This window comes from Alexandromys fortis, unplaced genomic scaffold, assembly GCF_014885135.2.
Source record: "Alexandromys fortis isolate MF-2015 unplaced genomic scaffold, M_Fortis_MF-2015_v1.1 scaffold_45, whole genome shotgun sequence".
NCBI lineage: Eukaryota > Metazoa > Chordata > Mammalia > Rodentia > Cricetidae > Alexandromys > Alexandromys fortis.
The window spans coordinates 9,987,765-10,008,153 of record NW_026067926.1 but is presented as its reverse complement, the minus strand read 5'-3'; the positions used below and the strand labels follow the sequence as shown (position 1 = coordinate 10,008,153).

Below are 20,389 nucleotides of genomic sequence, written 5' to 3'. Positions count from 1 at the left end.
AGAAGTCAACTCAGATGACAACTCAAAGCTCATGTCTAGTTAGGGCTCATCTGTGACAGGAGCTCCGTACATGAGAAGACCCAGGAAATAAACCTTGATGTTCTCACAGGTTGGGCTACACTGGTGAGTATATCTTCTTGCTGGACCTCACCACTCACACTAAAAATAGAGGCACTGGTGGGAGCATGGCAGAAATGCTTTCATTCTAGATATATGGATTGCATTAATCTATGTTCCAATGTTGGTGATACGCCCCTACTTTGAAATAGTCTGAAAGAGCAATGGCTGGCATTGTAAGATGCTGTTTTGGTAAACTCACTCAAAATTATATTTTAAACAAAAAGTTTAAAAGTTCCTTTAAATCATGCCCATTTATATTATTCTCCCAAGAGTATGAGCTATCCATCTGGAGAACTTTAGCCTGAGTGCTAAAACCATTGTTTTTGAGATGTGAAGCTCCAGAAAATTTAATTAACACTTAAAATTTTTATTTTATTCTTTTCATTTAATAAAATAGAACACCACTTATCCCCACTTATATCTTAGGGTAGTTATAAAAATTAATGAGATTACTCACACACATGGGGTTATCTTGGCAACAAATGGTATGCAATAAAAGAAAAATCAGCTAACAACTGTAAGCATTGTATGCCAGGCAATTAAACAACTCAGAAGAAACAGAAAACACAAAAATTACCTAACTACTTAAGCTCAAATAGAAAATCTCAATAAATCTATAACAAGAAAAAAATGGAATTAGTGATCAAAACCCCAACAAAGAAATGACTGGACTAGAAGGGTTCCCCAGCATTCTGTCAAATGCTGAAGAAGCATTTATACCACCTTTATGAACCCTTCCAAAAAATAAAAGAGAATAGTTCTTTTCTATTCTATAAGGCCTCAAATAGCTTGATGACAGGTAAGTATGTCACAGGAAAAGAAAATTTAAAACCAATATTCTTTCTGAATGTAAATGCAGTATCCTTAAGAAAACATGAGCAAATTCAAGCCAAGAGAATATTGGAAGTATTATTTGCATAACAAGTAGAATTTATCCCAGAAATTATAAGGTAGTTCCATCTAATCAATTAACTGCATTACATAATAGAACAAAGGTGTGTATGGGAGTCCTGCATGATCATCTCAAATTTATATAAAAAACATACTTAACCATTCTGTGATGAGGACTCTAGAACTCTGAGTAAAAGAAAAAATTCATAATGACCAAGAGTTAATTAAAGATACCCAGTTAACACTGTACTCAATGGCAAGAAACTAAAAGCTTCCCCAAGACACCAGGAACCAAACAACAAGACCCATCTCACTGGTGCCAGTCATCACTGTCTTAAAAGCTCCATCCAGTACTACTGCACAATAAAAAGATGGAAAGACATCCAAACTGGTAAGAAAAGTAAAAAATAATCTATTTTGGAACACACACACACAAATTCATATATATGTGTATATGCATATATAATACACCGTATACACGTATTAGGATTAACAGAAAAATTCTCAATTTAGTTATTTATGCCAAGAGTAAATATAAATAAGCCAAAAGGAAATTAAGAAAGAAATTCCATTTATAATGCTGCCTAAAAGAATTTAACACCTGGGTATAAATCTAACCAAAGAGATGGAAAGAGTTACACCCTGAAAACTATAAAACACTGTTGAAATAAATAATGAAGCCATAAAATTGCCTAAGTGTCCACCAACTGAAAAAAATGGGGGAAAATGTGGACACACACATGGAGCACTATTTAACCATAAAAGGATAAAGTGTATCATTTGTGTTAACATGCACGAAACTGACCATTTTGTTAAGAGAAACAAGCCAAAGCACAGAAGGACAAGGATTGTATGCTCCTGCTCATATGTAGAAATCTAAAGTCAGTAGATGTCGATGTCATAGAAATTGGAGGCAGAACAGCGATGGTCAAAGAGTCATGGAAACTCAAAGGGAAGAAGGCATGAAGACAGTTTGATCAATAAGTACTAAGATGCAGTTAAGAGAAACAAGCCCCAGCATCCCACTGCCCAGCATGATGACTGCAGGTCACAACAGAGAGGAAGTATGTATTTCAGGAAGAAAGGACTTTAAATGTTCCAGCATGAAAACAAAATTACAAATGTTTGAGGATATTGGTAGGCTTACCCGGTTGAACATTATATAATCTACCCATCTATCAAAACATACACCATGGGGGACACCATAAATACGTACAATCTTCATTTGTTAGTGGATATTTTTTAATGAAAGAAGTAGAGACAGATATACACAGAAAGAAGTATCTGTATTGACAAGAAGACAACATTATTATGATGTTAAGACTATTCAAAGAAATCTACATATTCAAGGCAATTCCTATCAATAACTCCTTACACAAAATAGAAAAGAGTAGTTTTTAAGCTCATACCTAATTCTAAGAGTCCCTCAAAACTGCAACAATCTTTTAAAAGATGAGTAAAGGCAGAGGACTAGTGCCACCTGAACACTGACTTGTAGTCTACAGGACTGTACTGACACAGAGACAAGCTGGCCAGCACAGCAGAGTGAACAGCCAGACATAAACCCTCACACATACATTCAATTTATTTTTGAGAAGGTGTCACAACCATTAAAAGGAAGAGGATGATTTTTTCAACAAATTGTGTGAGAAAAACTGGATGCCCACTTGCAAAACATGTGGATATCCAATTTCTATATTTTGTGTATGACTTTTTTTTTACATAGCAGCCACACAATAAGCCTTAGCTACACTGTAGAACAAGGAGTACCTGCAGGGTCCAGGCACATAATGGCTTTAAAATCCCAACTACATAAGACAGTGGTCAACGGCCTCATCCTTGGAATACAAAGCAGGTTGGACATGGTTTTATTTTGCAGGCTGGCAACTGTGAAGGGGTTTTCTCCTTTGATTTCAGGCATCCATGCTCAAATGTGGTTACTGTCTCTCTGATTTTTGCATTTAGGGCTCACAAATGAGAGCAAGCAGAGCAACTTAACGTCCTGGGCCCTAGTGAATCCCTATCTGAAAGATGTCTCTAATTAGAACCAAATAAGAATAAAATTGAGGGATTAGAATGTATTAAAGCTACTTCTATAAATGCCAGTCTGAGAGATGCCCCCTGAAGATGCTTCCTATACCATATCCTGGCAGCAAGCTTCCTCAACTACTTGGAGATGGAAGATCTCATGTGGTGGGCACCATAGCTGGCACCCTGCAACTTCCAGAGATAAAGTCAGATCACCTGGAGGGGAGCGAAGGCTCAGAGCCCTAAATGTGTCCATGACACTACTCGACCATAGGATTCAATTTGGCCAATTTCAACAAGCAGAGAGAGACAACCCACAATGGTCCTTGCTTCTGGCAATCAAGACAGTTGTTCAATCAGGTGAATCAGTTTCCTCAGCTCAAAACACCAGGAAAATATTGCAGTTCCAGGAGGGAGAGATGGAAGAAGCTCTTATGTTCCATTTTATAAAGACAAGAAAGCACTTGTTCCTCTTCTCACTTAGGGACCCAGATAGGAATGAATGCCACTGTCTCCATATCTTATAGTTGCTCATATATACATTTCAAGTCAAGTGATCAGGATTCGGTTTGGGGCAGAAGGTTTGCTTGTCCAGATTCCAGTCCAACAGTGTTCTCCCCATCCTGTCACGACCAAAGACTGCACGGCTTAGCTTCACCAATCTGTAAATTCTCCACTCACAGCTTAAGAGTGTTAAATCCATTTCAAACATAGCTTGTATTTATAATAAAGTTTAGATTAACCAAAATATTAAAGAACTTAAAATACTGCATAAATTATTTGATAAAAGATTTAGGTTAATAGAAAATACCTTGAGATAGCAGCTTGCCTGTGAGTAAGACTCTTCCTACAAACCTGACCCCACTGTGCTGCTCTCAACAGGGTTAGCCAGCCTAACCAAGCACATCTTTGCTATCCAAGTACACATCTCTGAGTTTACTGAAAAGTCACTAAGTTCTGTATCAAATTGTTCCCATCTTACATGGTACAGCCTCAACAATGCCTGTGGGAGAGAAACAACCTTAATTCAATGAACACATAGCCATATCTAACCCCTGAGAAATGACGCCATTGCTATAATCAAATTAAGTACCATACAGTAAGATGTCTACAATAGCAAAGAACAAGGCCCATGTGTGGTCTGGAGCTGCAGAGAATATTAGCGGTAAGAATATTAAACCAACAGATAATGTCTGTTGGTTTCAGAAAAATACTGAAAGGCTTTCCCCAAACTGGCTCAGGGATGCCAGCTCTGAATCAAGATGAAACAATAAACTCAGTTTACATCAATGTCGAAATGAAGTTGCCACAAAGAGCTAACTCAGAGCCGATGGACATGTGCTCTCTTATACCGAATGCGGAGGGGTAACTTGCTATGAGAATTCCATTGTAGAAAATCGAATGTTTAATAATTTGAAAGACATAATTTCTTCCACTCAGGTTTCTAAAAACCTCATGGGAATACAGGACCAGCACTCCTAATCTAAAATGTGGAAACCAGCAGTACCTCAGATTTTAGAATATCTGCACAGATTTAATGATGAAGAAAAAAAATGAATACAATGTGTTTTAAAAGCCAGAACTTTTCAACATCATTGTACACCTATCATTTCCAAAGCCTACCCTTGACCTTTTGTGTTTGAAGGTTGTTTTTTTTTTTTTTTTTTTTTTTTTTGGCAGCCCTCAGATGGAGCAGTCCTTCAGCACGGGCATCCCTTGGATCAGCTGAGTCTCCCCAGATGCCTTCCTTACAGGGAAGGGAGTTCCCTACCAAACACAAGTGAGGCGTTCATGGGCAGACTTCCGGGCTGTTCCATCTGCTCCTGTAGCATCTCTGCGAGGAGGTTTATATTTGTGGCTCAGGCATATTTAAATGCCTTTGTTCACATTTGAAGCCACATATGCAAAGAAACTGCTGCCCTCAGATTGGCTATACCCTGACTAGGTGGTTCATATAATCAGGTTAATGTGTTAAAAAGAACTTGACACAGAAATTATTAATGAGCAGAACAAGGTCACTACTTCTGAGCTGAGGTCACTTACAAAGAACGCACAAATGAAATTGAGGTTGGCTTCTGTGTACTTGGCTATTTTCTTACATTGGATTCCTTTGGCAACCTATCTTTAAACATTTAAAGCCATGTTTACAAGGAGGCTCTGAAAGAGCTTCAAACCATTATGCCCCTAATTGAATTCCCCAGGAGTCCAGTAAACTCAGAGGAAAAAAGAAAAATCATAACATTTGCTAAATCATCTCAAAGCATATTTCACTACAAGGTTATGTGACCTGCTCTTTTTTTTTTGAGGTTCAAGGATGAATGAAGAATATTACTGAATGCTTCATTATTTAGACCAAAATGAAAAAGAACTTTACCATTAGTGGTGAGCTAATTAAATCAGCAGTTTTAACTTTTTTTTTCTGAGAGAAATCTTACAAAAAATAACAGCAGCATTTTCTACTGTATGTGACTAGTTTTCCAGTGTGTGGAAGCTCCAGGGAGAAAGAAAAGATCCGTGAACAACCGAAGACACAGCTAACAGTAAAGGTGTATGTACGAGATAGAAGCGAGAGCAGCACAGGACTTCATCTGTGAGTTCAGAACAAACTCAAATGTGAGCAAAGAAAGTCAAAATTCTAGAGACTTTAGTTTAGCATGAATTAGTTCTTACAATGCCCCGCCTCCCCAGCCCTGGTTTTACTTTAAAATAGGCTGTTTTGTGTGTGTTTTTATCCATAGCTCCCTTGTCTGCGCCTGTGTTTGTTGTGACTACTGAGTAAAAACATGTGGACCTGAGCATTTCCAAAACTGTGCCGCAGCTCTCCACTTACCTGGCTTGTATGTTATTCCAGGGGGGAAGAGGAATCCCTGTTGGGCGGCAGCAGCTGCTGCCAGGGTCCGCTGGTCGTGTGGGAAAATTGGGATCATGAGCGGAGGCATGTGCCCCTGAACCTGCTAAACAGAAGAGAGCCTGTGATCAGACAGGGAGCAGATGTCGCCAAGAAGCATTTGTTTTTCTCTGCTGGAGGTGCTCTGGTGCCTGCGCGGCCACCCGCCTCTAACCCCTTCCAGATCTGAACTTGAGAAAACACAGGCAAACTTCACCTAAGGCCTCTCCTTAGATGCCATCAGGACATCCATGCCATGGACTCACCATAGCCCGACCACACCCCTGCTTCCACTAGGTGGTTAATGGCTCTTGACTTGTTTTTCTCACCCTTTTTCTTAAAGAAAGAACAGAAAACTAAATGTTCCTTTCTCTCACCCTGTGAGTGAGAGGCTTTGCCCTTTCCCCTACATTGCATTCTGAGCATCGTCATGAAAAAGTATTCAGTGTCCTGGTCCAGAAAGTAACGTCTAATTGTTATATATTCCAGAAGCTGTGTCTCCCTCGTTGAGAAGCTTCTTCCAAAGCCTCGCTGCATTATATTAAACACACAGAGCTTCAGATTTAAGGCTACTATATCTTGGCGCCCAATTAAACTAATATCCTTTGCCATACACACCTCGATGCAACATATAAATTGCTTGTCAGCTTTATGCACTGCCATGTAGCTCAGTAATTATGGAGTTGTATCCACTGAACAACTCATAATAAATCCTACTATATCAGATTTCATTTGACCTCAATAAACGTATCAAAGACCACAAAAATGCAAAAGAGAGAAATATTCCCTCTCCATCAGTATTTGTACTCCATATAAAGGAAATCAGAGCTATGACAGAATCATGCTCCTGGAAACCACATTTTAATCTCCTAGTTCCCTTCTTCACTCTAGCATGTTGCCCTGGTTCCAGCACAGCAGAGCGGGAAGGCTTTGTCCTGGCTTTAGGGTCTGAGTCCACAGGCTGAGCTATGGGACTTTCCTCATTGAAAGATCAGAACAGAAATGTGCCAAAAGGCACAGTCTTTTGGTTTAGACAAATCTATGGCTTTTTAAAATCAGGAAAGGGCTACATTATATACTATTTAAGATATCAGTGTTTGCCAGCAATTCCACACACCCAAATGGTTCCCCGGCCTAAATTCCTAATTCTCTTCTTTAGGTAAAATACCATATATGAGCGATGCCCCTGTCTAAACAGTACCAGCTTGCCTTCTCCCGGCCCTGGCCATTCCCAGCCAGGGACATCGTGCACATGTGTCTGTGCAAGTCTGAGAGGTTTCATTCGCCGACAGTCTTTCTCTGGGGAATACCCCAAGATGTGGGTTAATAAAGGGCAAGCAAAAAATAAACACTTTACAGTATTTTTCTGAATTCATTTCTCAGGAAAATCAACTTATAATAAAAAGGTCTTTGTGCAATTACTACCTTGCCAGCGGGGCGTGACAGAAAGTAGCTTTGAGCAGCTGTTTCTTCTGTTTTAGCTGAGCTAAGCCCAAGCTTTGTCCATGGGAGAACAGACTTAGCCTGCTCAAACTGGTGCTGAGCCCCTGGTGCCCATGTTTCACCTTTAGCCTGAAAGAAAAGCACCAGGTTTGCTGTTCGACCCATTTCCTGTGGCCCTGTGCGATGCCAAGATGAAAGTGGCATGTTCCATATCAGAAAACAGAACACAATGTCTTTATGAGTGACAGCTGCATAGGGCACCCTTTCATGGTCCTCCAGAAATGTGGTCCTAACATGTGCCTAGAGCACCATGCAGATGCTTTACCCTGAAAATGAGGCAACATGTTTCTCTTTTCTTCCTTCTTCTTTACCCACCAATGTAATAAGCTGCTATTGTGTATTAGGGAAGTGAGAAGCAGTTGAAGAAATCACTCCTACTCAGTTTGAGGGAGAAAAGGAGGGGGGAAAGAGGAAGGAGAGAGAGAGAGAGAGAGAGAGAGAGAGAGAGAGAGAGAGAGAGAGAGAGAGAATAACATGTCATGTGTCATGTATGGAAGACAGAGCAGAGAGGGAGAGAACTAGTCTCAAGAAGGATGTAATGCTTTTAGCAAAGCATTGTAGAAAGATGAATTTTCTGATAAGCTTATCAAAAATGTCTCTGAGATGGGGCAGCACCTGCCTTTTCCCTAGAGTTGCTGAATACTTCTACATAAGCAGGTGTGTGTGTGTGTGTGTGTGTGTATTTATACACATACACAAAACATATGGAGTCATTCCAACTTTATGGTTCTCTGATTACTAAAAATCTACCATTAAGAAGCTAGTGCCAGTGGAGTGACACAAATGGGCATCTATATCACCCACCTCTCCAAGGCTCAGAGAACATCACAGAAGAGGGAGCAGAAAGAGTCTAAGAAGTCGGGGTCAGGAAGATAGTGTGCTCAGGATATGACAGGATGGCTGTGCTCACAAGCTCACAGCAGCTGTGGCTGCCTGCACACGATGAAGCCGGCAACTTTCCAGCACAGAAGGGAAAGTTTGTGATTCTCTACCTCTGAGGAGTTATGGACAGCTGATGGCTTCTGGGGCACAGAGTCAGTTTTCTTTAAGGATGTGGCCCCCATAGATTGACCACTCTCCAGGTGATGGTCTCCCACTCAGGAGGGAGAATATGGGCAGTCCAAATTGTACTAGATGAGTTCCTTTTAAGTGATGGGGTGCAGGGGGGTGCTGTGGAGATGGCCCAGATGTTAAGGGCACTTTCTGCTCTCATGGAAGACAGAGTTTGGTTCCTAAAACCTACGTGGAGTCCTGCAAGCATCTGTTAGTACAATTCTAGGGGACCTGATGTCCTCTCCTAATCTCAGTGCATACAAGGCATGTGTATGGTACACATACATATGTTTAGGCAAAATGTTCATATAAATAAAATAAAAAAGAGGACATACAGAGGTATAGAGAGGTGTGGATAGATCTGGGAGGAACTGACGGACGAGCAGAAGAGCAGGGTAAACATGACCAAATTGCATTGTGTTAAAAAGAATTGACAAAAGTACTCTTAAAAGAAGATAGCGCGATGCACATCCTTCATTTACACAGCATACATTTATTGAGAACGTACACTGTCTTTGTTAGGGAATAAGCCCAAGTCCAAGTCTGTACCCTATATTTTCTGAGCTGTGTGGTCTTGAAAGTCTTAACTCTTCTGACTCTATCTGTCGTAGCTGTGAACACAGACGAGGCGCTTTACACAGTCATTGTGAGGATACAACAGACAACCAAAGCCAAAACAGCACGTTCACTAACGTAACGGTGATACAGTATTATAGTCAAAATTGGCTCTTTAGTTTTCTGTATACTTGATAACAGAAAATTATCAAGTTATGGATAAGCAGAAAAGAGTGGATCTTACTCATAACTCTACTTCCAAGAAGGAAAATATGCGCTAACGGAGTCACTCGTTTGAGAAAGTGGAGGTTCGTCATGCATTTAGCAGACAATATGTCTTGACAAGTGTAATCCAGTCCCAAGTTTCTAGGAAGAAGAAAGTTTGGAAAAAAAGAAGAGGTGGAATTACAAAAACTGTCTGGAGATGAGACATATGAGTCTCTACTGCTCCTTATTAGTTAGCATCTCAGAAAGAAACCAAATTTCCCATCAGCCATGTTGGGGAGCAGACAACACAAGGAGTAGTTGACAGGGGCCAGGCCTTAGCTCTTGGCTGTGATTGCCCATCTGAAGGTACTGTTTTTGCAGCGTTTAGCAAATGAATGTGGTTGTTTGATTTTTATTATGCATATAATGTGTTTTTTATGGTATCTATAGTGTGAACGTGTATGTTCATGTGTGTGAATGCTGTGTGTCTAGATAAGCGCACCTATGGTGGTCAGAGGACAAACGGGTGCTAGTCCTCACCTTTCACCTTGATTAAGAGCATCTTTGTCATTGATCACTGCAAATGCTAGGCTAGCTGGCCTGCAGGCTTTCAGAGATTCTTCTGCCTCTGTCTCCTAGCTCGCTCTAAGAGTACCGGGATGACAGATGTGTGCTACCACACCCAGCTTTATGTAAGCTCTGGGAATTCTAACTCAGATCCTCAGATGCACACAACAAATACCCTGCACTGAACCATCTCTCCAGTCCCTGGGGTTGTTTTTAACACTAAATAACAAAAGTATAGGTGTTTCCTTAACTCATTCTATAAGAATTTGGGACCATTCCTTTCTATCACACTCTAAAAATTAATAAGTTTAAAAAAACAAAGTCCTCACTGGTAACTAATATCCAGAGGCTGTTTAAGGAAAGAGAAGGAACAGAGACACATGAGAGCAGAAGTGCTGATGGACCCAGAGCTGGACTGGAGCACAGAGAAGATCGAGGCTAGTAGCTGGCAAACGCAGTGTCTGGCCAACAGCTTCAGCCGCATTTTCAAAGAGCAAAATCTCGGGGTCTGGGTACACAGCACTTCTGAGTCAAATGCTATGAGATGAGGTCCAATTATCCAAATATTAAAACCAAATTTTACTGGAGAGTGGTAATGTTTTGATGTGCATCCAAACAAACCAGAGGGTCCTTTAAGGCAGTGTTCTGCCCCACCCTTACGGACTTGGGGAATTTTTGTTGAAGGCAAAGTTGGATTGTGGACATTTCATGGATATTCCCAAATAAAGCTGGCACTGCTGGCCCAGGGACCATTTCTTGAGAATCCCCATTTTAGTCCAATCCTCAAATTTGACATGCAAGCGAACCAATTACCAGCACATTTAGATCCAAGCCTAGAGTTACACAGCCTCTGACAGCTGAACCTAGAGTCCAGAACTGCCAGTCACTCTACGCAGTATGTTTGTTATTACATGGTGACTTCAGTAGTCATAAAAAGAGAGATTGGTTTTAGCCAAGGGACCCGGAGGTCTCCAGCTGATAGTAATTCTGCATGTCAGGACCATATTCTTGAAAACATTTTTTGAGTTTGGATGATGTGAGCACTGTCAAATCTTAAATGAAGTTTCCTCTGCTCTCTCACTGTTACCCAGAATTCATTTGCTCTTGATATTTACTATCACTAATTCCAATCGCCGATTACAATGCATCCATTAGCTATGATCATTTAGCTCCATAAAATGAAATTGTCCTTAACATTTTATTCCAAGTGATTGGGATCAAACCCAGGTCTTTGAGCATGCAGGCAAGAGCTCTACCAGTGAGCTACATACCCAGCATCTTGCCTTTCACTCATTTTAAATAAAGCAATGATATGGCGGGGCAAAGAGCCCTTTATTAAAGCCAGGATAGGCATCCACTGGTAAGAACGCTGTCTGAGTGCAGACATGACATTTCCTCCTAGAGCTTTAATTAGAGAAGTGGTGATTCTGTCTAATAGCTTCCATTGTTTCCTTTACGTCTCCCTTGAAAAGGTGATGTGTTTATCCTGTCCCATTTAATCCTCACGAACCCATGAGGCACTCAGTTTTAGCCCTATTCAATTAATGAGAAAGACAAAGCTGGATGAAGTTAAATAACTCTACCAACTAAAGAATGGCATGTCCAGGATCCAAGGTCAGATCAATATCTAAGTTTGTGCTTGTCAGGGCTAAAGCTTCTACTATGAATTACCATGCTATATTAAGCATGAAGTTGTATTTTACAAAGCAGATCTAAATGGCATTAGGAATGCAGTTCTTTGTAATAACAAAGAACTGACAGTTTTCTAGACAAAGTTGTAGTTTCACTCAGTTGTAGTAAACAATGCAGTGAGATCACAGACAGCCTTTATCTCATGTCCCTCAATTGGAAGATATTAGAATTTATACTTTTAGAGCACAAGGAGACTGATGGCATTCCCACAACTTACTCAGATCTGCCCAGTGTGTGGAAAACATTGTCATAAAAGATTAGCAAGAGTGAAAAAGCCCGTTGATACTTCTATCATCTTCTACAGCCTGCTCACCAGCAGGTTCTCCATGTGTACACTATAGTCTGTTGAACATGGGAACAAAATGGAAAGAAGGGTTGAGTAATGAGTAAAGACTGGGAGAGAGGGCTTGGCGGCCACCACACAAAGAGCACAGAGCAGACAAAATATCTTCATCTTCTACAGGCTGAGAACTAAGGTCACTGCTCTGGGTGTCAGTGGCTAGGGCAGATGAAGCATTATGAAAATAAATAAAGGTCTATGCGTTCTGAAAATTTTGATCTATCTTGACTTCTCTCCTCCTTCGCATATCCCACTTGCCCATTTGGTGACTTGCTGGTAAGGGTAGTCACGTGGGAGAAGGCAACTTCCCAAAGAATTTTACTAAAAGATAAAACCAATCAAATTCCCCACACTCCATCAAAGAGCAACCAGTCTCCACATGTCTTGTCATGTGGACATATCAAATTTTCAGATAGCACCTCTCTTTCTTGAAACTGTAACTTTCCTTGCATATATTGAGATATTCTTTAATTATTCTATAGATAAAGAGAAGAAAATGATTTTATTAGTACAAAGAATAAAGCTTGATGTAGCCAAAATAAATCTCAGCATGAAAATGTCATTATTTTTACTGCTTTGGAAGAAAGCACTAATTGGCAGGGTATCGAGTGAGTTAATGAGAAGGAAGAACCTCATCACGGGTCAAGCTTAGTGCATCCTGGAAGAACAAACGACCCCCAAGCACAACTGTGTCCCTGTCCTACCCTTCTGCAAACCCTGACTAACGTATTTCCCTTTCAGAGAGGGTGGGGAAAACATCTTCCATCCGACAGGCTGCATGCCTAGAAATTTTAATTGGTAGGGTGTTCCTTGAATCGTTCAGGATGGAAGACAGCAGCAGATGCGTGTGAAACACTTGGGTCCGCTCCCTTCCAAATTCATGAAATAGCTTTGCTGTGTCAAGACTCATGCCTTTGTTTTCCCTGTGCTAAGTTGTTGACGATGCCATTTCTTGCCATCTGCCCCCAGCTTCATTAAAGATACATGAATGGGCTAACTCTTGCCTGATAGCTTGTGAGGGACAGGTGCTATTGTTTGTCCCTGAAGACTTGCACTAAAGATCTGACTCAGAATACTTGAGAAAGAGCATCTGTAGCAGTCAGTCAGAGAGCAACTTGGCAGAGACCTGGCTGCCTGCTAATATGCAAACAGAGTGACACTCAGGGGGCCTCATTTTATTTTTCATGGAGATGATTTCACTTTTTTTAGTGATATGCGATAAGTATTTGTATTGAAAAATCATGTGCATATTAATGTCTGTGCCTAAGTTTAAAGACTGGACAAGTGAGGTTTGCTTTGTTTTGTTTTATTTTTTTAATGATTTATTTCTAGAATATAATTCCTGATGTGGTTTAATTGGAGAAAGTTTTTTGAAATGTTAGATAGAAAATCTCCAATATGTGTACACCATGGGGGAGAGACAGAGAGAAACAGAGAGAGAGGGAGAGAGAGGGGGGAGGGAGGGAGGGAGGGAGAGAGAGAGAGAGAGAGAGAGAGAGAGAGAGAGAGAGAGAGAGAGAGAGGCAGAAGTAGAACACAGACAGACACGGTGATGGTGAAGGGTCAGTTTCTGGAATTGCCACACTTTTCATTACAAAGAACACCTGAGTCATTTGCATAATGCATTATTATCACTGTAAAAAACACAGCATCTAGAACAATGAATAAAAGGCTCAGGAAACTTATATGAAGAACTCTCAAATGTAGACAGGAGTCCCCTCTTTGTCATAAAGTACACATCAAACCATAGTACTTGAACAGTTAATTTTGGAGGATTATGTAGGAGAAGGTCTCATTTGGCAGGGTATATTCTTGCCTCAGTAGTACATTTTTTTAGTGGAAAATGTTCTGCTAAGTGCTGTGGAATACCAGAAGACTCTGCTCTGCTCTTTCTTAGAAAATCCATACACTGAATTCTGTTGACCTCAATTTCAAGTATCCACCAAGCTTTTCAATTCATTAGCCATGTCTTTCTAAATACATGCAAAGACCCTGAACAACCAGTGGCATATTTATTTTAATTCACTCTATTGTTCTCAACATAGGGATAAGAACCTAACAGACATTGTGCAATGACTGACCAGTGGTTTAGAACAAGACCAAGAATTCCCACATTGTGGTAACATTGTGCCTACAGCTGCAGAGGGTTATGGATTTCAGTGTTTTGTTCCAGAAGAAAGTGTCAATGTACATCCTCAGGTAACCTTGCTTGTATATGCTTGCCTTATCTAGCAAATCTCTATCTTACTGCAGTTGGAGAATAATCAAAGGGAAATCCCAGCAAGAGCAGGTCTGAAACATATCTCTCCTAGAGAATTTGTACCCAGATTCCCACCAACAGTCAACGCATGCACACTGGGTGGATGATGTAGTTCACCCACAAAATGATGCTTGGTTACTTTCTGTTGTTAGGAGGGTTTTTATCTCACCATCTCTTTCCTTCTGGCTCCCTCTCCTTTTTATCTACTCTCTCTTCCCTTTCTCCTCATCTTCTCATCTTTCTTGGGTGCCGGTATGACAACAGACTATTTTAATTATTTAATTTTAATATAATTCGGTGTCCTCCAAAATTTTCAAAATTCTTACTAATTGGCCAAGAAGAGCTTCCCAAAGGTAGAACCAACTAAATATAGTATAGCTGAACAGCATCCTTTACAAAACTTCGGCTGGAGAGATGGCTCAGCAGTTTAAGAGCACCGCCTGCTCCTCCAAAGGTCCTGAGTTCAATTCCCAGCAACCACAATGTGGCTCACAACCACCTGCAATGGGATCTGGTGTTCTCTTGAAAAAGAAACCTTGTCAGTCATCCACATCAACTTAGACCATAAAACCCAATATGAACAAGTTCAATAGAACCGTCATATACAGGCTACCCATACATGGTTCAGCATTGCCAGGGCATAAGATGGTTGAGAAGAAGATGGTTTACAAAACTTGGTCTTTTACTTCAGTATTCTTCTTTGGTGAGCAAATTAACAAAGAGCTAACTTTATATTGCAGGCATACCATTTGCCCTGGCTCTTTTCTGTTGCTGTGATAAACACAATGACTAAAAGGAACCCGGGAGGAATGGACTCCTCCCAATCACAGTCACTCAATAGGATGCCAGGACAAGAACTCAAGCAGGAGCCTGGAGGCAAGAACTGAAGCTGTTTATGGGCTTGCTCCTTGCAACTTACTCAACCTGCTTTCTTATACCATTCAGGACCACCTTCCCAGGATGGCATCACCCACAGTGAGCTGGGCACTCCTCCATCAGTCATTAATCCAGAAAAATGCCCCAACAGACTTGCCTACAGGTCAGTCTAATGGAGTCCATCCCTCACTGACTTTCCCTCTCCCAAGATGACCCTAGCTTGTGTCAAGGTCACACTAAACAGCTCACTATTCTATGCATTCCACATCAACAAGTTAACTTAAGAGAGCAGCCACAGCACTTATTTCTCCTTACAAACCACACCTTTAAGCAATGAAACATGAAAGAAATATTTACAGAAGAAATGAAAGAGACACAGCTTGACCACAGCTTCTCATTATCCCCACAACTTTGCCAAGAGTGAACAAAATAGGCAAAACTCAATCAATTTGCTCCATCATCCTCATGACAACGATGCACACCCCTTCCAGTCCTTTCTGCTTTCCTCCTTGGTTATCAGGAGGGAAGGGGTCCATGAAAGGACGAGCACAGCAGCTCTCAGCCAATGGCACATGACTCACAACACTTCTCCAGACATACCCCAAAGAGCAAACCCAGTCCTGATGGAGACATGCATCCTTCCCAATACCTCTTTATACCCATTGCATATGGTATACACTGGCCCAATTCATATTTTAAGTGTCCTGACATATTATTAATCTACCAGATCCCAATAATGAAGACTATCACTTATCTGTATGTTTTCTAGGTGCAGAGCTTTTCAGAGGAAAGAACATGTTCTTGACACTAACTGACTTACTTTCTACCATTGTCTCCTATTCAAGTGTCCCTTGTTCCTCGTTCCACAAAAATGAAGAGCTTGACACAATTAATTCAGCTCTTCAAATATATATCCCAGTCTATCACTGGATGGCTGGTAGCCTGGCACTAGAAATATAAAGATGTCCATGGCCTCATCTCATCACAAAGTATAGGTCCTCCTGTCTATCAGACTGCTTTGAAATAATGTAAGCTAAGCAGGGAGGATTTGCTTAAGGAGAAAATCAAATTATGGCCAAAAGATTCTATTAAGTATTGCTCCATAGTCTTTCCATGGTGCATACACCAGAAAAAAATCAAGAATATTTATGAGTACATAAGTCAGATCACTTTCTAAAAAAGATGATAAATGTTAATTAAATGTGCTTAAGTTTCCTTACTATGTTTTAAGAAAATCCCACCAGGAAAGAAATAGAATATCCCAGCCATAAAGAAATTAATAAAACATGTTATGCAAAAGTAAAATTTATGATTCATTTGGAATTAGATATCTACCACCTTTTCAATCCATACAAATGCATAATCTTGTCAATTAAATATTATTGTTAAGGTCTAGTAGTATGTTAAAATCACTTTAGAGTGCGACTAAGGAAAATTCATGTGTGTTTATTACTCCTTAAGGGTCTATTAGTGGGCATTTTATTCAGATCCGTGCTGTAAAATCTGCATAAACTCAGCATATTGTTATCCCCATGTGTGCATTTGTTTGGTTAAAGCAGAACAGCAAATCTCAATTTTTGCAACTTCTGGAAAGTCAAGAGAACTAAAACAGTCTTAATTTTAATCAGATCCAAACAGTTATCACTACAGAAGTGAAGAGTTGACTATTATGCAAATAGTCACAGTTAGTGGTCACCAGGCCATCACAGAAGACCGAGCTAGTCAATTACTCTGGATATTTCCAAAGACTAGTGAAGATGAATGTCTTTTGCTAGCCTGTCTTCTGTCCAGAGAAGTATGAAGCATTTTAGAGACTGATGATTGTTGTTCTTAAGTGGAAACCTCATTAAATACACAATGATCAAAGTGTTTTGCCAAGATGAAAATGATTTCTTTTTCATATTTTGTACAAATGCCGTGTGAGTCCATTCCCATTTGTGAAGAATGTGGTGTTCCAGTCTCTGCAGCAGCCGCATTCAGATATAAACCTTTCATAAACTTTTGACCTGTAATGAAGGCAAACTGGCTTTGACTCCTCAACTATTTTATACAAGCTTATTCTGTTAGCAATGACCACAGTTCAATTATTAAATTCCTCATCTAGAAATGTAGGTTGACTTTTGAAACTGCTGGTCTTATTAAAGTCCTGTTCAAGCAGCTTGAAGACCAGGGCTTTGTACTCGCCAGGGCTTAGGAAGGGACCTTGAACAAAGCAGGCTTGCAGGAATTTGTGACAGATGCATCCAGAACTTGTATTTGACTTAAAAACCAAGCCGAGGCCTGATGAAGACCAAAGACTTTTAACTGCTTGATCTAGTCGAACCTCACTCATCCTCACATGACGGGAACAAGAATAGAAACCTCCAGGCACAATTCAAGATGGTGAGCTTGGGGCTGGCTATAAGTCTAACTTTAATCAATTTTAAAATTGATTTCATTCATTTATCAAGATTTTTTTCTAATTTTAACAGTTGAAATTTCTCTTTACTATAATTTGTAGACAATGCTAATAACCTTCACCAATTGCATCATTCCTGGCTGAAAGAATAAAATGTTCTCAACAGAACCAGGAGCATAATTTTCTAAAATAATGATTAAAAAAGTAAAGTTGTTATGCTATCTTGGACTAGTTATATGATACATATTCTAGACGAACATTAAGCTTCAACTCTCAGAGAGAACAAAAGCTGTTTCCTTTTCAAGCAAGATGGCCCAAGAAAGACACAGTGCTGGGTATAAAGAGAAGGCCTCCATGTTGTTGATGGCTGGCATAGGGACAGTCTTAAGAGGTCTCATTGGGAGATGGCTCTGTACAGTGTGTGTGGTTGGAGGACAAGCAGGTGATACTCAGAAAGTGGGTCCTGAGGACAAGCATAAACAGTAATTGTGAGTACAAGCCAGAAGGCCTTCTGGTTTATCTACATACCATGTTTTTAAACAACAATAACAACAAAAACACCAATGCACTGTGATTTCATCCTGGACCACCCTACTCCACTTTCAGAGTGTATACCACACATACACACATATTCACAACACATACAACATACACACAAAACACACTCACACAGTACACATAATATACACACCAAAAAGCCACCCTCGCATAATACATACTAAACACAAATCATATGCACACAAAACACACACATACAAAAACTACATACAGCATGTACATATACACATATACTACACACACATACACAAAACACAATATAACACACATATAAGCACACATACACTATACATATATATATATCACATACTCACAAACAACATATACATGTTCACCCACATGTTGTAATACACACACAAAACCACACACAACATACTTTCATACATCACACACACACAACATACACATGCTCACACACACTATGCAACACATAACACATACATTATATTTTCATATACCACACATAAACTCACATACAACATATACATGCTCGTCTATACACTATACATTCATGTGAAACATACATACAACAAACTTACATACATCACACTCACGTATACAACATACTCTTATCTACCATGCACATAAGTGTACACACATTCACACATATGCATACTCATACAATATCTACAAACTCACACACACAATCCTACATCAACTTGGTGACCATGTCAGTCATTGGGCCAGCAGGAAGTTGGTGTGGGAGGCAGGAAGGACAGAGGGCTTTTTGAATGGAAATGTTCAAAAGCTTCTCAATGGAAGACAGACAATAATGGTGGGAAAATATGCACCAACGTTAGCTGAGCTGAGAGAGACTCGGGCAGAGGGCTGTCAGAGCCAAGGCACTAAGACAGCAATGATAGCCCAGAGGGAGCAGTGCCACCAAAAGGAGTATGCAGAGAGGAGAGACTAGAAAGTCAGAGACACATCAGATCCCTTAGGGCAGAGAAGAGCTTGGGAAGAAAGTGGGGTTTTATTGTCAGAGTGTTGCAAAGTCACTGGGAGAGATTGAAGAAAGTAGTGGCTTGAGACCTGATTTAAGCTTAGCACAGGAACAATGAAAATAGAAATCAATTTAGAAACTTCCTTAGTAGTCCACAAGCAGGGGTAATGTGGGCCTATTTCCCTCTTCCATACCTTCTCTGTACAAACAGAAGGAAACATGTGGCAGACACAGTCACAATAGGCTGCGGGAGAGTGTCTCCAAATGCTCCAGGAAAAGAGGGACTAAGATACTGGCTGACCCATGGTCGGCTAAGTGCCTCCTTGGGAGGAAAGCACACCCCCTTCAACACAGCTTCTCCTTTATGCTGCCAGTTGAGATGATCTTCCAAACTGGGTGGAGCTGTCTGTGTCACTGGGACTTTCTCCTACCAACTATGTCCCTTAACAAAATTTTAGGCAATGGAGAAAGTTACGACAGAAACTAAATGCAAAGTATTTCTTAATTCAGTCTCTGTGTAAAAAATTAATATTCAAAATACTTAAAGGCACCTACAACATTTTTAATGGAAAAATATCAATAATAAAGATCACAAAGTCAGAATTTAATAAATGCAAACTGGCCCAAATATTGGTAACTCTTCTCTTACATTTTCTTTTTTTGGTAATTAAATCTAATGCCACATTTGCCAAATGAAGATGGACTCTACAGTATTGAATCAGATGTGAGTCATTCACCTCTCAGGGCACCCTGCTGCTAAAATGTCTAGCCAGTAGTGTTGTTCAACGCAGATTAGCACTAACTCAAAGCAATCAATACCTCAACAATATAATTGCATATAAAGAAACAGAAACCAAAGGTGAGGAGAAACAGAAAGAAGCTGCTGAGCCACTAGGATAAAAAGAAAAACAGAATTCACAATGCAAAAAGAAACCAGTGACTCTTTAGTGTGATTGAATGAGCTAAAACATCTAAGAACTGGTCAGAAAGGGATGAAAACACAGGAGGGCACTTGGGACACAGGGGCATGAGGAGTGCCCCAGGACAAGATCTGTAGTGGTTAATAAGACTCTGTCTAAACAGGAAAAAAGAACAAAACAAGCTAAGCATGGCAATTACATTACCTCTGCAGCAGAAACAGGATAGCCTACAAGTCTGAGACCAACCTGGCTTGCAGAGCAAGTTCTAAGCAAGCCAGGACTACATAAAAAGACTTCATCTCTAAAAAAGAACACAGAAGAGGAGAGAGACAGAGACAGAGAGATAAAGATGAACAGACAGAGATATGGATTTTAAGATCCCGTGTTTTGATGCATCCATATTTTCTGTGTAGCACACTATTGCATTCCCTTTGATGACAATTCCTGATGGAAATAAAGTAAGAATGCACAGCATAGATTTAAAAGTGCACCCATATAAAGTCATCCCTGAGCTCTTGGACCAATTAAAGAACATTGCTACACAGCTTTGCTCTAATCATGAGTAGTTAAGAAAAGAAAATGACTAAAACC

General features: G+C 40.2%; 1 protein-coding gene across 13 annotated transcripts in view; it reads right to left on the bottom strand.

The window, feature by feature from the left end:
* The window catches only part of Sox6 (SRY-box transcription factor 6), a 550,414-nt gene that overhangs the window by 115,981 nt on the left and 414,044 nt on the right, over nucleotides 1-20,389 (bottom strand). For 8 of the 13 annotated variants that reach the window (XM_050143185.1, XM_050143179.1, XM_050143183.1 and 5 more), the window contains one exon: nucleotides 5,870-5,993. In XM_050143185.1, coding sequence (XP_049999142.1) covers nucleotides 5,870-5,993 — 124 coding nt within the window. The remainder of the gene's footprint in view (nucleotides 1-5,869; nucleotides 5,994-20,389) is intronic. The other 5 variants (XM_050143186.1, XM_050143191.1, XM_050143184.1 and 2 more) reach the window with 1 other exon arrangement.